This window comes from Cydia fagiglandana, chromosome 15 (genome assembly GCF_963556715.1).
Source record: "Cydia fagiglandana chromosome 15, ilCydFagi1.1, whole genome shotgun sequence".
Taxonomy (NCBI): domain Eukaryota; kingdom Metazoa; phylum Arthropoda; class Insecta; order Lepidoptera; family Tortricidae; genus Cydia; species Cydia fagiglandana.
This window is the reverse complement of record NC_085946.1, coordinates 9,050,384-9,065,001: the sequence shown is the minus strand read 5'-3', so window position 1 is coordinate 9,065,001 and position 14,618 is coordinate 9,050,384. Positions and strand designations below refer to the sequence as shown.

The following is a 14,618-nucleotide window of genomic DNA, read 5'->3' as shown; positions in this document are numbered from 1 at the left end:
TTTTTGTAATTTTTAGTCGGTTCGAGTCCCGGGCCTGAAAATCTTTGAATGCAGTTTTATTTCTTTTTTAAAATAACCCGCCTGGTCAGAGCCTTGGTCTTTCCCATCTTCATGTACGGAGTAGAGACATGGACAATACTGGCAAGAGAGAGACAAAGAATCGACGCATTCGAAATGTGGTGCTGGAGGCGAATGCTTAGGATACCGTGGACGGCCAAGCGCACAAATGCGTCTATTCTTTCCCAACTGGGCATCAAAACACGTTTGACCACCATCTGCCGACATCGGTTGCTGGCATACTTTGGCCATGTAATGCGAAGAGGTGCTGAGAGTCTCGAGAAACTGGTCGTGATTGGCGGAGTGGAAGGCAAGAGAGGTCGCGGTCGCTCGCCAACCAGGTGGACAGACCAAGTTAGAGAAGCCACTTCCTCAAGCAAATTCCATCAAGCAGTGAGGGCAACAAGGGATCGAGACCGATGGAGACAGCTGATCAAGGATGTGAAACATAGTGATCACGATCCTCAGGAATGAGGGAACGACTGAAGAGAGAAAATAAAGGAATGTCTCCTTTAAGTAAAATGAGCCAGCTTAAAGATTTAAGGTAGTATCCCTCCAGGACCCAACTTATCTTTCCACACTGTATACTATACAAATACTCTTTATTGCACACCCTCACATACTCGTAGTTTTCAATAAATGTACAGTAACATAAATAAAGACAATAGAGGTAACAACAGGTTTTATAGTTAGTAATTTCCTATTAGGACACTTCTTTTTTATTTAGTAGTAGACGACCAAATATTGCTTGCTAAATACACGATAAATATTTAAGGCTTACTTGATTGCAAGCATTGTATTCGTACCTAATGACATCATTAGCATAACTTCTTTTGATGAACTTAAATGCCGTCTGATGTCAGATGATGAGTTGATGACTGATTACTGCAATCGTCGATGGAATCCTTTCGAGATCAATTCAATTCACAGCATTTTTTTACGAACACGCAATAATCTTCTTAGAAGTAAGTAGATCTAGAAAAATGTTTTTACAATTACAATACAATTGTAAGGTACAATACAATTACAAGGTACAATTGTAACGTAAGTTAAATTTTGTAGGACTTTCTATAAAACACAACATTGAATTGTATCGGGAATAGATCATCGGGAAACTTTCTTACGTCTAAAATCCACAAATGAGATGGCATAATGTGATATCATAATTTATCTATATTTAATCTAAGCTACATACTAAGCTACAACGAAGCGCTGGTTGCCTAGCGGTAAGAGCGTGCGACTTTCAATCCGGAGGTCGCGGGTTCAAACCCCGGCTCGTACCAATGAGTTTTTCGGAATTTATGTACGAAATATCATTTGATATTTGCCAGTCGCTTTTCGGTGAAGGAAAACATCGTGAGGAAACCGGACTAATCCCAATAAGGCCTAGTTTCCCCTCTGGGTTGGAAGGTCAGATGGCAGTCGCTTTCGTAAAAACTAATGCCTACGTCAAATCATGGGATTAGTTGTCAAGCGGACCCCAGGCTCCCATGAGCCGTGGCAAAATGCCGGGACAACGCCAGGAAGAAAAAAAAAATCTAAGCTACATACCTATTTATACTTTTGGTACTTTTAATACGTATTAGTCTGACGGATGTAGACATAACGAAGTATTCGTGCGCTTGTAATCGCAATCAAATTTCGCATATAGAAACAGTCGTATGTCCTCAACGATGCGGTGCTCTCGGGTCATTTTGAATGGCACGCGAAATTAGGAGAGACAGGGGTCGGACCCTCGCCCCTACCTGATGCAACTGTGTTGTTATTAACAACCCTTCGTGTACATCTAAACCAGCGTAAGAGTGACTTTAAGGTAGAATAAATAGGCGCATTCAGAGATCTCTTTTAAAGTGATCCTATGCTTGATGTAAGCGTTAAGAATTTGAACTCTGCAGTATTGATTAACGCCCCTTGTGTGTCCTTCATTTGTTTTCTAAAGCCCATAGGTTTTAGGAATAATTCCGAGTGTAAGTAATTGGTTCCGCTGTATGAATTCCGAGTAAAAATATATACGCGAAATATAGGTAGGTAGATATTACTTGTCTTCGTTGGTAACATTTTATTTTATTGTATTTATAGTTTTAACATCAGCAATATAGGTCCTCCTCCTCCTTAAGTCGTTCCCTCACTGCTGAGGATCGTGGCTTCGACGGAAACGTTGCAATAGGCTTCTCCAATATAGGTAGTTCTAGCAATATAGGTAGGTACTTAATAAATATTATTAGTAGGTAGATATTTGCCTACGGTATGATATGACGATGAGACGTGCGCTAAAAAAGATTTTCCTCAATATCGTGGTTAATAATAAATAACAGGATATTGCGACAATATTATTAAAAACACCTAACTGATCCTTGAATTCCATTCAGTTAATCCCTGCATTTATATTATTTTACACATACATCTATTATGTCATATTGTTACGACCTTCCCAAGACTCTAAACAATTTATTTTTGTATCATTTCATATCTCCACAACATTTGTTGTTCATGTTCTCTCAAGAATTTTTGATGTAGGTATTTTCTTGTCTAATTCTAATTATACATAATAGAGGCAGCTACATAATACTTTCCGCTTAGCAACAACGACAAAACGGACAACTCAGAATATTGGGCTGACATGTGTTTTTGACATTAAAGATATTGAATTGAATTGAATTGAATTATTATAATGACCCCTAATATAATAACTATTTAATTAATATAACTAAATACAATTTCCCTGAATAATGTAAGAACGAACAGCAAGATGAGATCAATTAACTCACAATTAATTGACGTAATCAAAAATTAATTACCAATAAAATTTTAATAGCCTTTGACGACCATTTTAGTTGTTTTAAATGCATACCAGCCGTGCAATAATAATAATCTGAACTGAAATGAGATACGTAGGTACAGTCAATGAACTATTTTATTAGGTTAACATCTGTGCATAAAAATAATTATGCAGGGATGAGAAACTACTAGTTTTTTGACTGTTCATAATATTTTTACTAGCCTGTATGTATATAAATTTGCATTTTTGTAGTATGCGTGTTTGTTTAAATCCATTCTCAAAGCAAACAAGGTTTAAGGCTGTTTCGGTTTCCGAATGAACTGCTAGTTGCTAACTATATAATCTACATATGTAACCCGGAGATTACTTACAAGAATGCTAAATTTTGGTACCATCAAGCTGGTGCGAAGATAAAGATGGAAGGTGCAATAAACCAAGTAAACCCGTCACTCAGTTTGGTCTGGTTTGATTTGGATCAAATCTTTTTTTATGAAAGAATCCCTATAGTCCGCACAGTCGACCGTTAAAGTTTGTAGGTATTTAAAATGAAATATTTATCCAAAAATGTATTAAATTTCCTCTCTTTCTCATCTGAGGCTACGTAAAAGAAACATGCACGCGGAATTATAACATTACGGGTGATTAGAACCGATTAAAGCTCACGTTAGCCGAGATAACGGTGATAACATCTGATAAGAGCGTGATGAGCTGCCGAGATGGCATTCCTCGGGGCACCTCGCGATAACGGCGGTGTAAACAAACAGAATGTGCTTCCATTCATTGTTTGGCTAGTTGTATAATTATTTGTGTTTGTTATTGGTGTCAGCTGTATTTGTAGTTGTGACAATTGTCCCGCCTTTTTCACAGAATTGAAGGCAATGTGGTTGAGCATGCTTTTTGGGAATCCCCTAAAGCACCCCTCCCTGATGAATCATATTTCTCGGATAGTTAAAGTTAACTTTTTATTCTTTAAAGTCGATAGCTCAAATGAAAATCTCTGTCCGATATAAATGTATTAATTTTTATCAAAACAAATTAAGTTTGTCGATTTATTACACTTGAGAAAGTAACATAATTATTTGTTTAATTAAATCTTGTACCAACAGTAAGATACTATATGACTCCTATGAGCACGACTGCGTCAGTGACCCACAAAAGTTCACATTGATGACACAGCGCCCGCTGCCATCACTTTTAGCTGCCTCACCCTGTACTTAGCAGGCTTGAGAGGGATCTCTGGGGAAGCGCAAAGTTTGCTTCCTTTGCCTAAAAATTATAAATACTTTTAAACTCACCTCAGATAAGTCAAAGTCCGTCTGCGAGACTAGAGAGAATAGACGACTACTGACGATATCACAGAAGAAATAATAGTACTACCGTACAGAAAGGGCACTTCCTACAAACCAGAAGTTTGACAGCGATTCAGGGTCGAATCATGCTATCCCTTTCTAATATATAGCACTATCCCTTTCGGCTATTTAGGGTTGTCAAAATTCAAGTAATTATCTTATCTGTGGTCGTGCACGCACAAGGAAGTCAAGTGGTGCCAACCCTAATAATTGCTCGGAGCAATGCTGAGCCGAACGGAGCCGAGTTCGACCGAAGTCAGGAGTGTCTCCCCACTGACGATATATTATACCTACTAGTCTTTGCTATACTGACGTTACCTACTGACGTATGAATCTTGAAAAGTCTGGTTGGATATATTTACTTTTCATATTTTTAAAATCTTATTAACAACTTTCATAATGTGTGGGGGTCAAAAATCAGAGAGTTCAATCCTCGGTTGTGCAGTATAGGGCAGAAAACCGTACTAAAATAATGCAAAAACACAAGAGGTTAACATAACCTTTTTTCTTCCAGACCTTCACAGCATGGTGCAACAGCCACCTCCGCAAAGCCGGCACCGGCATCGAGAACATCGAGGACGACTTTCGCAACGGCTTGAAGCTGATGCTGCTGCTCGAGGTGATCTCCGGCGAGACCCTGCCCAAGCCGGACCGCGGCAAGATGAGGTTCCACAAGATCGCCAATGTCAATAAGGCGTTGGACTTCATCGCTTCCAAAGGTACTTTGGATTTCCTTTGCTATCAGTACACCTTATAAAGCAAGGTCCCGCGCCGCGTCTGTCTGTTTGTGTTTGTATGTCCGCGAAAAACTCGAAAAGTACTGAACGGATTTTCATGCAGTTTTCACCTGTCAATAGTGATTCTTGAGGAAGGTTTAGCTGTTTAATGTATCAACCCGTGCGAAGCCGGGGCGGGTCGCTAGTTTACTTACTAAATGCCCAAATCCGCCGCCATAATACTATATTACTTATTCGGTGCCACCGCGCTATGTGCGCGCTCGACGCACCGCAATTTGGTGCGTCCAAATTGCGGTGCGAACAACAACACTCTTAATTCACCATCGGTGGACCTTATGTCCTTGGAATAAGGTTTACGAATTGTCAGTTAACAGTATGGACGATGGTTCTAGAATAAAATATCAAGTGGTATACCCACTAATCTGGTACGTATTTAGTCCTGCAAAAAAGGAGTCGATGGCAGCTACCTGCTAGAGTACCTAATTAAAGCTAATTCTTGCTGGACTGCAAGCTCAAAACCAATCTAGGGATAAATAAATAAGTACATCGTTCCGTGCTAAATACCTATACATATCTACGGAAATAGCAGTATTTCTTTTAATTTACGTTAAAACATCCATTACATATGAACCTGTTTGACCTCACAGTACTTAATAACGTTTATTGTAAGTGACTAATTTAAACACTATTTTACAAAACAAATAAAACAACAACTAAAGTATATTCCAAGAAAAATGCTTCATTTGATGCTTCGTACCTTTAGCTGTAATAAGACATCGCTACCATGTTGGATTTTAATGGGTTAACAGGAAAATAAACAAAATTAACTGAAATAAAGATAGATATAGTAGTATACCCTATAATGGGCGTGGAACCAGTAATGGGACAAAAAAACATAATTCCTCTAAAATAAGTATCTAAAAGTAGTTTATAAACACTGGCTGTATATTATCATAAATAAGAGTCCTAGAGCTGTCTCAGTTTGAAGTTTCATTAAATTTGGTTGCTTTTTAAGAAATTGGCGTCAACCCAAAAGTTGTCGTGTCACTGAAAAAAAATACCACTACGAATTCTTAACAACTTCGGTAAGAGAGGTGAGTTAATTTATTAAATTTCAATTAATTAATACTTGATGAAAATTAGAATGTGTTTTGTTAATTGAATTTACCATGAGAGTATACAAAACACTATGTTGTGACTCCACAGATGTAAAAAAATAGTGGTATTTGGCCCAAGCCCATTATAGGAGCTGTAAAACTGCGTACCTCCTATGATGGGACAATTGACAGAATGATGCTTGCCATGCCATAATTTCATGTTTAAACAATACAGAAGTAAAATGTAGTTACGAAATATGTCAATCAGGAGGTATTCTCGGACTTCGGATAAATTAATATCGTTTTTCCAAACTTTTATTTAACTTGCCCTGTTAGTTAGTGTGGGTCCAATCTTGGTAGCTGAATTTGAGCCACTTTTCGATTTCCGATTCAGTTGAAATTTTGTGTAAGTACGTAATTAAGTATGCAAATCGGATGATAATGCAATATTATGATAACATGGACCTAATCTGATGATGGAGACAGGAGGTGGCCATGGGAACTTTATTGCAATAAACCCTAACTAATTGTGTTTGGGTATATTAGAATTGTCTCGATGGATTTAATACAATAATAATTGGCTGTGGAAAGAAAAATACATTCAGCGATAAAAGCTTATACCAAAAATGGATTTTTTTGTCGTTACTTATTCCCCATTTCAATATTTTATACTGATAGAGCAATGTCCATTAGGGGGCCCATTACTGGATCCACGTCCATTACCGGGGGCCCATTACTGGAGCTTTGGTGTCCATGACTGGAGAAAAAAAGCATAGTTTTAATTTGTTAAATATGTGGAAACTAATTGCAGTATCTTTCATACAACACGCCTAAAACATGAAAGACGGATAGGACTTTCATCTTTTAACACGCTAAGCGGTAGACCATTTACATGTATACGGGAAATATCATAAATACTCCAAATTTCCTCTTAAATGTCCCATGACTGGTGCTGTTACTATAATTACAATTTGCTCCTGTAAATAACTTATAACTCAAATTTTAATTAAGATTACATTTTCCGTCTCTCTCTATGAGATGTTTCACCATGTATATTGCAATTATTTCGGAATTACGGCAGGTGGTCTTAATCAAACGACGTAAATTTTGTCCCTAGGTGATTAAACGTAAAATCATTGATTTAATGATAATTTATTATAAACGTTTTTTATTACGAACCTAAAAGGATTAATTTCAAGACAAAACTCAAAATATCTGCGTTGTGAACTTTGGTCAAATATCCCCTTTTAACATTTCAGGCGTAAAGTTGGTGTCAATCGGCGCCGAAGAAATCGTCGATGGCAACTTGAAGATGACGCTGGGTATGATCTGGACCATTATCTTGCGATTCGCCATCCAGGACATCTCAGTCGAAGAAATGACCGCCAAGGTACGTCATTGATTATCATACCATAGGTACTATTGAATATTTATCCCATCTATAATTTAATGCAGCCGCCTCTTTGTATTTTCTAATAAGAAAGAGATTTCAGACAGTACTTTCTACATTTTTTTAGCTATAGTTCGTTTTTTTTATCATTAGAAAGAACTTGAAAGAAGGTAAGCGATCTTGACATGTCTTTTAATTGAAAAACGCTTTCTAAAAATCAATAACTATTACTTCGTGATCGTATTAGATTCATAATTGTTACATGTTCGGAAAGTTCACCTTTCATAGGCTGATAATCGGGTGGAAAATTTAATTTCCCACCCTAGGGTGGAAACGATTTTTTTTTTTAATTTTTACTTCGAACAACAGCATAGTATTCAGTTAAAAGCTCTCATATTAGCATCCGCATGACTGAAATTGGCGCCGTTAATATTTTTATCGAAAAAAAATCGAAAACCATAGACAATCCGATCTTAAATTGAGATGTATCTGAAACGGCCTCAATGTATACGCGCCTTAAAAAAAGTGAAACTGAATGAATGAATGTAATGTAATGATAATATTACCAATAATCAACATACATTTCTTGTGTTTGACTTTCCGCATAGTCGAAATGAAAAGTAGAGTGTTTAACTCGGGTTAAAGTAACCATCTCACCCTCGAACTATTGGCGCTCTCTCTTCGTTCGAGCGCCAAAATATCTCGGGTGAAATGGATCACTTTCCACCCTTGGTAACAATCTCCTATTACCTTATTTCTAATGCTTAAAAAAACGAACTATAGCCTAGTTTGTGTCCCTCTGCTGGGCAAAAACCTACCCTCCTTTCCGCCACTCAACCCTTTGATTATATCACTAGTACTCAACAGCAAACCCATTTCCGACTTACAGGAAGGTCTCCTCCTATGGTGCCAACGCAAGACAGCTCCGTACAAGAACGTGAACGTGCAAAACTTCCACCTGTCCTTCAAGGACGGGCTGGCGTTCTGCGCGCTCATCCACAGGCACAGGCCCGACCTGATCGACTACAGCAAGCTGTCGAAGGACAACCCGCTAGAGAACCTCAATACGGCGTTCGATGTCGCCGAGAAGTACCTCGACATCCCGCGCATGTTGGACCCTGATGGTGAGTTAATAGTTATTAACCTGTACTGTCCCACTGATTATAAATATCCTGTAGCCGCCCGGACATCAAAACTTGCCAATACAAATGCAATTTTGATTTGTCAAAATAAAGATTCAATTTAGAATGGAACGTGAGACCTTTTTATAGGCATCTGGGCGGCTAGCGGATATAAATTTTATAGGACAATTTTACACAGATCCACCTAGTCCCACAGTAAGCTCAATAAGGCTTGTGTTATGGGTACTAAACGACGATATCAAAGGCAACACAATTGGCCGGTACAATCTAAAGGAATAAATATATCAACGCTATCTCTGTGTAAGTCTGCTGCGACGCAGTTTCTTCCATTTTAACTTATGGCCTTTTAAAGTTGACATGTTAATTTGGTTTTCCTGATAAAGAAAACATATAAATGTCCGCACTTATGCCTATTGGCCCTCTTTCTTTTACCATAAGTATTATTTTTAATCGGCCATAATTGATTATCTCATCGGAGATTTTTTTTAGGGAGTTAGTTCTACTCGCAATTATTTTAAACTGTTGTGCAATAAGTCGGTCCCGCGTCCCGATATTGAACTACATACACTGATTATAATACGTAGTTGTTTTTGTTGGAACACAAAAAAAGTTAAGCCGTCTTAAGCTGTTTGTAAAATACAATCCTTTAGGCAAAAAGGCCATTGCAGACATTCAATTCGACAGACAATTAACTTAAATTGGACATTACAGACCTTATTAACACACCAAAGCCGGACGAGCGCGCCATAATGACCTATGTGTCATGTTACTACCACGCCTTCCAAGGCGCGCAGCAGGTATAACATGGCCGAACCTTCCCCAGCCACCTTACCATGAGATGACTACGGCCGTATTCGCTAGCTTACACAGTGCAAGGAGATACACAGCTATTGAATCAATTTTTAGTGTTCCGTACAAAATTTTGTTTACGGAACACTTATGGGATCACTTCGGTCTTGTTTTAACAAGCAGATACGTCTGCGAGCGATATTCCAAATTTTATATTAAAGGAAAAAATGGAAAAATTTACGCTTCCGGCAGGACTTGAACCCGCATCCTCCACAATCCGTGTGTTGCTCTTAACCAATTGAACTACGGAAGCCTACCAGGACATCGCAAATCTTTCCATTCCTTTCTTTATGTAAACACGCCTTTTGGGGTGGCGTATAGCGACATCTACCGAAAGACAATTACATCTTTTTAACGGCACCGGAGTCCTGCCGGAAGCGTAAATTTTTCCATTTTTTCCTTTAATATAAAACACAGCTATTGAGTTTGTGAATACGGCTGCGGTAAACTTGTGGTAAGGATACGTTTGAGCCCTTAACGCCTTTGTGTGTCATTTATAGCATGAATCACCCGCTCTTCGTTTGGAACAGTTAGCAGCCGATTTAGGAAAGTGAACGGGGTTTCTCTAAACTGTGACTCATTACCGTCTTTTAGGGACCTTTTGCGGTTTAGAGATGTCCTAAGGCTACTTAATTCGATGACAATGTGTAATTAAAGATAATATATAGTTTTTAGAGTTTGTATTGGATATTAATGAACTAATTCCGATCGCTCTCTATGGTCCCTTTTTAGATGAACTACAAAAATAATTTGATATAAATTACTTCGATAATGAATATGGAATAAGAAATCTATAGCGCATAATTAATTTTACTCTTCCAATTCCAAATTCCAATATTTTGAAGCTAGGATCGTTAATATAAACACAAAGGAAGGTCAGTATCAACAAACGTTGTAAATCTGTGCGGAAACTAGAACAGCAGTTATCTAGTAATGACTTAACAGGAAGGGTTTACAACTAGTTGACACGACTTTCCTTATCTAAAACAAATAAAAAAAACAATCCTTTGTTTACCCTGTTCCAACAATGAACTAGCGATTGATGTTGAATATCGTGTTATGTGTAATAATGACTGAGCTTTGTTAATAACTTTGCTAATGCTTTTGTTTCGTCGGCTGAATAGACGCGGCCTGTTAAAACATGAGCATTGGCACACTTTAACTGCTTTAAATATGCCTATGCCTGTTCAGATTTATATTATGAAATTTATGAACTTGTCGACTTTGTGAACACTTTTGCTACTTATAAAAATGGTATTGGTCAGTTAGAGTCTGTGTGGATATGGAAGAATCATAGAATGTATTTGATCCCATACATTTCACGACGCTTCTCTTTCCGCACAGACTTTAAACATGTTGCTTACATGTACAGTATTTATGTTAGCCCCATAAATATCTGTAGGCACTCGATTGCAAGCATCGTAAAGTAGATACAGTAGTATCGAAAGTTTCACTAAATCAACAAATTCATAATGTCATAAATCAATAGCCGAAAACTCGCTAAAAATATACAAAAAAATTCCGCTAAATGCTTGACAAAAATGTTTACGCTTCAAAGTCCACAATCGCACATCCAGCCAAGGCATTCCAGCCGTTATTTCAAAGCAGTTAAAGTGCTAATGACATTCGCTACGCATGGAACTAACCCTTGTCGCGCGCGTGCCGCTCGCCAGATCTGCAGAACACCGCCATGCCGGACGAGCGCGCGGTCATGACCTACGTATCCTCCTACTACCATTGCTTCTCTGGCGCGCAGAAGGTTTGTCTCATTCATTTGTTTTTATTGACTCCTTAGGCCCACCCCACATCTGGCGTCTTTCGAGCGTCGGCGTCTACAATTCTATGGCCGCTGCTCGACGCAACGTCGACGCAGCGTCGACGCAACTGCGCAGTGACGTCATTTTCCATAGCGCTGACCAGACGCCGACAGACGCCGACGCTCGAAAGACGCTAGATTTGGGGGGGCCCTTATAGGGCTCATTTAGACGATGCGAGAACTCACATGCGTGTTCCATTACATTGCGGCTTTTTATCGGACGGTTGAATTGGACGTAACCAACAGTCCGCAATGTGACTAAAATCGCATGCGAGTTCACGCGCCGTCTAAATCAGCCCTTAAACTGGAAATTCGTGGTCATACTTGCAAGTGAGTCATGTCTACTTCCTTTGAATTAAAAAAATAGCTGAACTGTCTAAGACCGAAAAGTCGTGGTCCAATTTTGCTAAAAGTGAAAAATCGTCCTTGTGACCTAATGTATGATGAATTTTTTTTTGTGTATCTGTCTCCATACCTACATATACGCTGTTTTATTTTGTGACGGCCGAATTGTCGCTGAGTTGTGTGATTTTAATGAATATTTCAAAGATATTTATACTCGCAGATCACGAATTTATTAAAATTGTTTTTTTATAACCCTCATCCATATTTTCATGTTTTGTTGTTTGTTGTTCATAACAGCTTTATAACAGCTTCATACTAATAGGATTCGATATTAATGATTTGTTTTCAATGCAGGCTGAAACGGCCGCGAACCGCATCTGCAAGGTTCTCAAAGTCAACCAGGAGAACGAACGCCTGATGGAAGAGTACGAACGTCTCGCCAGTGATGTAAGTATGCCTTAACCATTTTATTAAGAATTAAAAAATCGACTCGTTTGGGTCTAATATCAAAAAGACGTCCTAGGAAAATATAAAAAAGATGAAACAAACGTATGGAAACTATCTCGAATGAACCCGTAGATATGTTTCTTGTATCCACCCTTGTTTATAGGTTTAACTGGAATAAAATTTATACCAGTCCATTGGGTTACTTTTATATGTATTTTTAGGGTTCCGTATCCAAAGGGTAAAACGGGACCCTATTACTAAGACTGCTGTCCGTCCGTCTGTCACCAGGCTGTATCTCACGAACCGTGATAGCTAGACAGTTGAAATTTTCACAGATGATGTATTTCTGTTGCCGCTATAACAACAAATACTAAAAACAGAATAAAATAAAGATTTAAGTGGGACTCCTATACAATAAATGTGATTTTTGACCGAAGTTAAGGAACGTCGGGCGGGGTCAGTACTTGGATGGGTGACCTTTTTTTTGCCTTTTTTTGCATTATGGTACGGAACCCTTCGTGCGCGAGTCCGACTCGCACTTGCCCGGTTTTTTTAGTTACACACATCATATAATATTATATTTTAAATCCGCAGCTTCTGGATTGGATCCGTCGCACCATGCCGTGGCTGAACAGCCGCCAGACGGACAACTCTCTCGCCGGCTGCCAGAAGAAACTAGAGGACTACCGTACTTACAGGTTAGCTATACCATCTTTAGTATCAACTGACAACTGATGCCAACTGACGCGCGAATGTCAACCTTCGTGCATTCCGCCAAGGTCAGTGGCGGATTATCCCTAAAGCCCAGTCGGCCCGGGCCTAGAGCGGCAAGATATTAGGGACGGCAGCAAGGCCGCAGCTTATAGATGGGAGCTGAGAAAGGGGCGGCTTGTAGTTACTCCAGGGCCTGGGGCCAACACTGCAAATCCGCCACCGGACGAGATTTACAATGACGCGCAGCGCACGATAGGCATGGCGTTCAAAGGATTAAATCGGTACACAGTGGGAAGAAGTTGACAACTCGAGACACAAAATTGAAGAAATGTGAACTTAATGTAGAATTACATAAGGCTCAAAAATCTGCAATTTTACATATTGAACAGGAGATTGCTGTTCAATTATCGTGCAGCACAATTTGCACCTTGACGCGTGTAGTATTTTTTTCGTGATTTTGACCCTGCATTATCAGTGTCTACTGCCGTTTGCATGCGATCCAGCTTATTTCTTTAACATTGCGTTAAAATCTTATATTTTTAACTGAACACTAATTATGTCTGCACTGCTAAATTAGTCTTTAACGCTTTACAAATACAGTCTAGTTTCAAACGTACATTTTCCCTTTCCAGACGTAAGCACAAGCCGCCCCGCGTCGAGCAGAAGGCCAAGCTCGAGACCAACTTCAACACGCTGCAGACCAAACTGCGCCTCAGCAACCGCCCCGCCTACATGCCCACTGAGGGCAAGATGGTTTCCGTGAGTACTCTATATTTATTGTTAAATTGTAATACCTCGGCCATTATGCTCATTGTGGTGCCGCGATGCTGCTCGGAAGTTGAGAGACATGACGTATAGTGCGGCCACACTCCGTCTCTGCCTACTTCCCTCGCTACTTCCCATGTCACTTGTCGAGTATGTGGCCGGGGTATAAGAGACGAGCCGATTTGCATGACATCCGATGGTCAATTGTTCGATGGTCAGTTGTTTAGAATACTAGAATCCGTCTAAGCTAAGTCTGCACTGATAGACAGAGCTTGGAAGTGCCGCCATAAACATAAATTTCTAATCATTTAACGTGTGTGTCGCGCCCACCGTTTGACGCTGAAAAGTCGACGCAGAGGCGGCCTCAAACTGAGTTGATTTAGACCCGTATTTTATTCAATGAAAAGGTTTTCCTTGGAAAAGGAAGGGGAGATGAGAAAGCCCTTCAATAATAAGGAAGGGGAGATGAGAAAGCCCTTCTATAAAAAAAAACAACGGGTTGCACTCCGGGAGTGCCGGCAGAAGTGAAAACTCAATGACATAGTAACAGTTTTTCGATCAGGTCACGTGTCCGTCTTACGAATTTTCAATCTGTCGAATCTGTCGGTCACGTGACCTGTCGCGAGTTTAACATTTTTTCCCCATCACAAAAAGTGCACAGCGCCGCTAAAGAAGTTTTCACTTCAAAAATCTCCTAATATAAATTGAACTAACAGGACATCGCCGGAGCGTGGAAGGGGCTGGAGATCGCCGAGAAGGCGTTCGAGGAGTGGCTGCTGAGCGAGATGATGCGGCTCGAGCGGCTCGAGTACCTGGCGCAGAAGTTCAAGCACAAAGCCGACATCCACGAGGACTGGACCAGAGGTAATATAAATAAATATTATAAGACATTTTTACACGAAACCACCGACGCCGAATGGTGGGCATGTAGGTGGGGCTTACCCCACGGTAAGCTCATGAAGGCTTGTGTTGTGAGTACTTAGACAAATAGACAACGATATATAATGTACACGGTGTAACATGAGTAAACCGAATAATTTTAACAGCGTATTCCTGATCATATTTAGAGACAAAAATGTCCTATAAACTTTTTTGAAATTCGCCTAGTTTCAACAACTTTTTATTGTTACA

General features: G+C 39.5%; 1 protein-coding gene across 1 annotated transcript in view; it reads left to right on the top strand.

Annotated features, from left to right (window-relative positions):
• The window catches only part of LOC134671335 (alpha-actinin, sarcomeric), a 59,568-nt gene that overhangs the window by 24,834 nt on the left and 20,116 nt on the right, over positions 1 to 14,618 (top strand). The window contains exons 2-10 of the mRNA XM_063529162.1: positions 4,700 to 4,904; positions 7,279 to 7,409; positions 8,299 to 8,533; positions 9,263 to 9,348; positions 11,082 to 11,159; positions 11,916 to 12,008; positions 12,603 to 12,706; positions 13,355 to 13,481; positions 14,204 to 14,351. Of these exons, the coding sequence (XP_063385232.1) occupies positions 4,700 to 4,904; positions 7,279 to 7,409; positions 8,299 to 8,533; positions 9,263 to 9,348; positions 11,082 to 11,159; positions 11,916 to 12,008; positions 12,603 to 12,706; positions 13,355 to 13,481; positions 14,204 to 14,351 (1,207 nt within the window). The remainder of the gene's footprint in view (positions 1 to 4,699; positions 4,905 to 7,278; positions 7,410 to 8,298; positions 8,534 to 9,262; positions 9,349 to 11,081; positions 11,160 to 11,915; positions 12,009 to 12,602; positions 12,707 to 13,354; positions 13,482 to 14,203; positions 14,352 to 14,618) is intronic.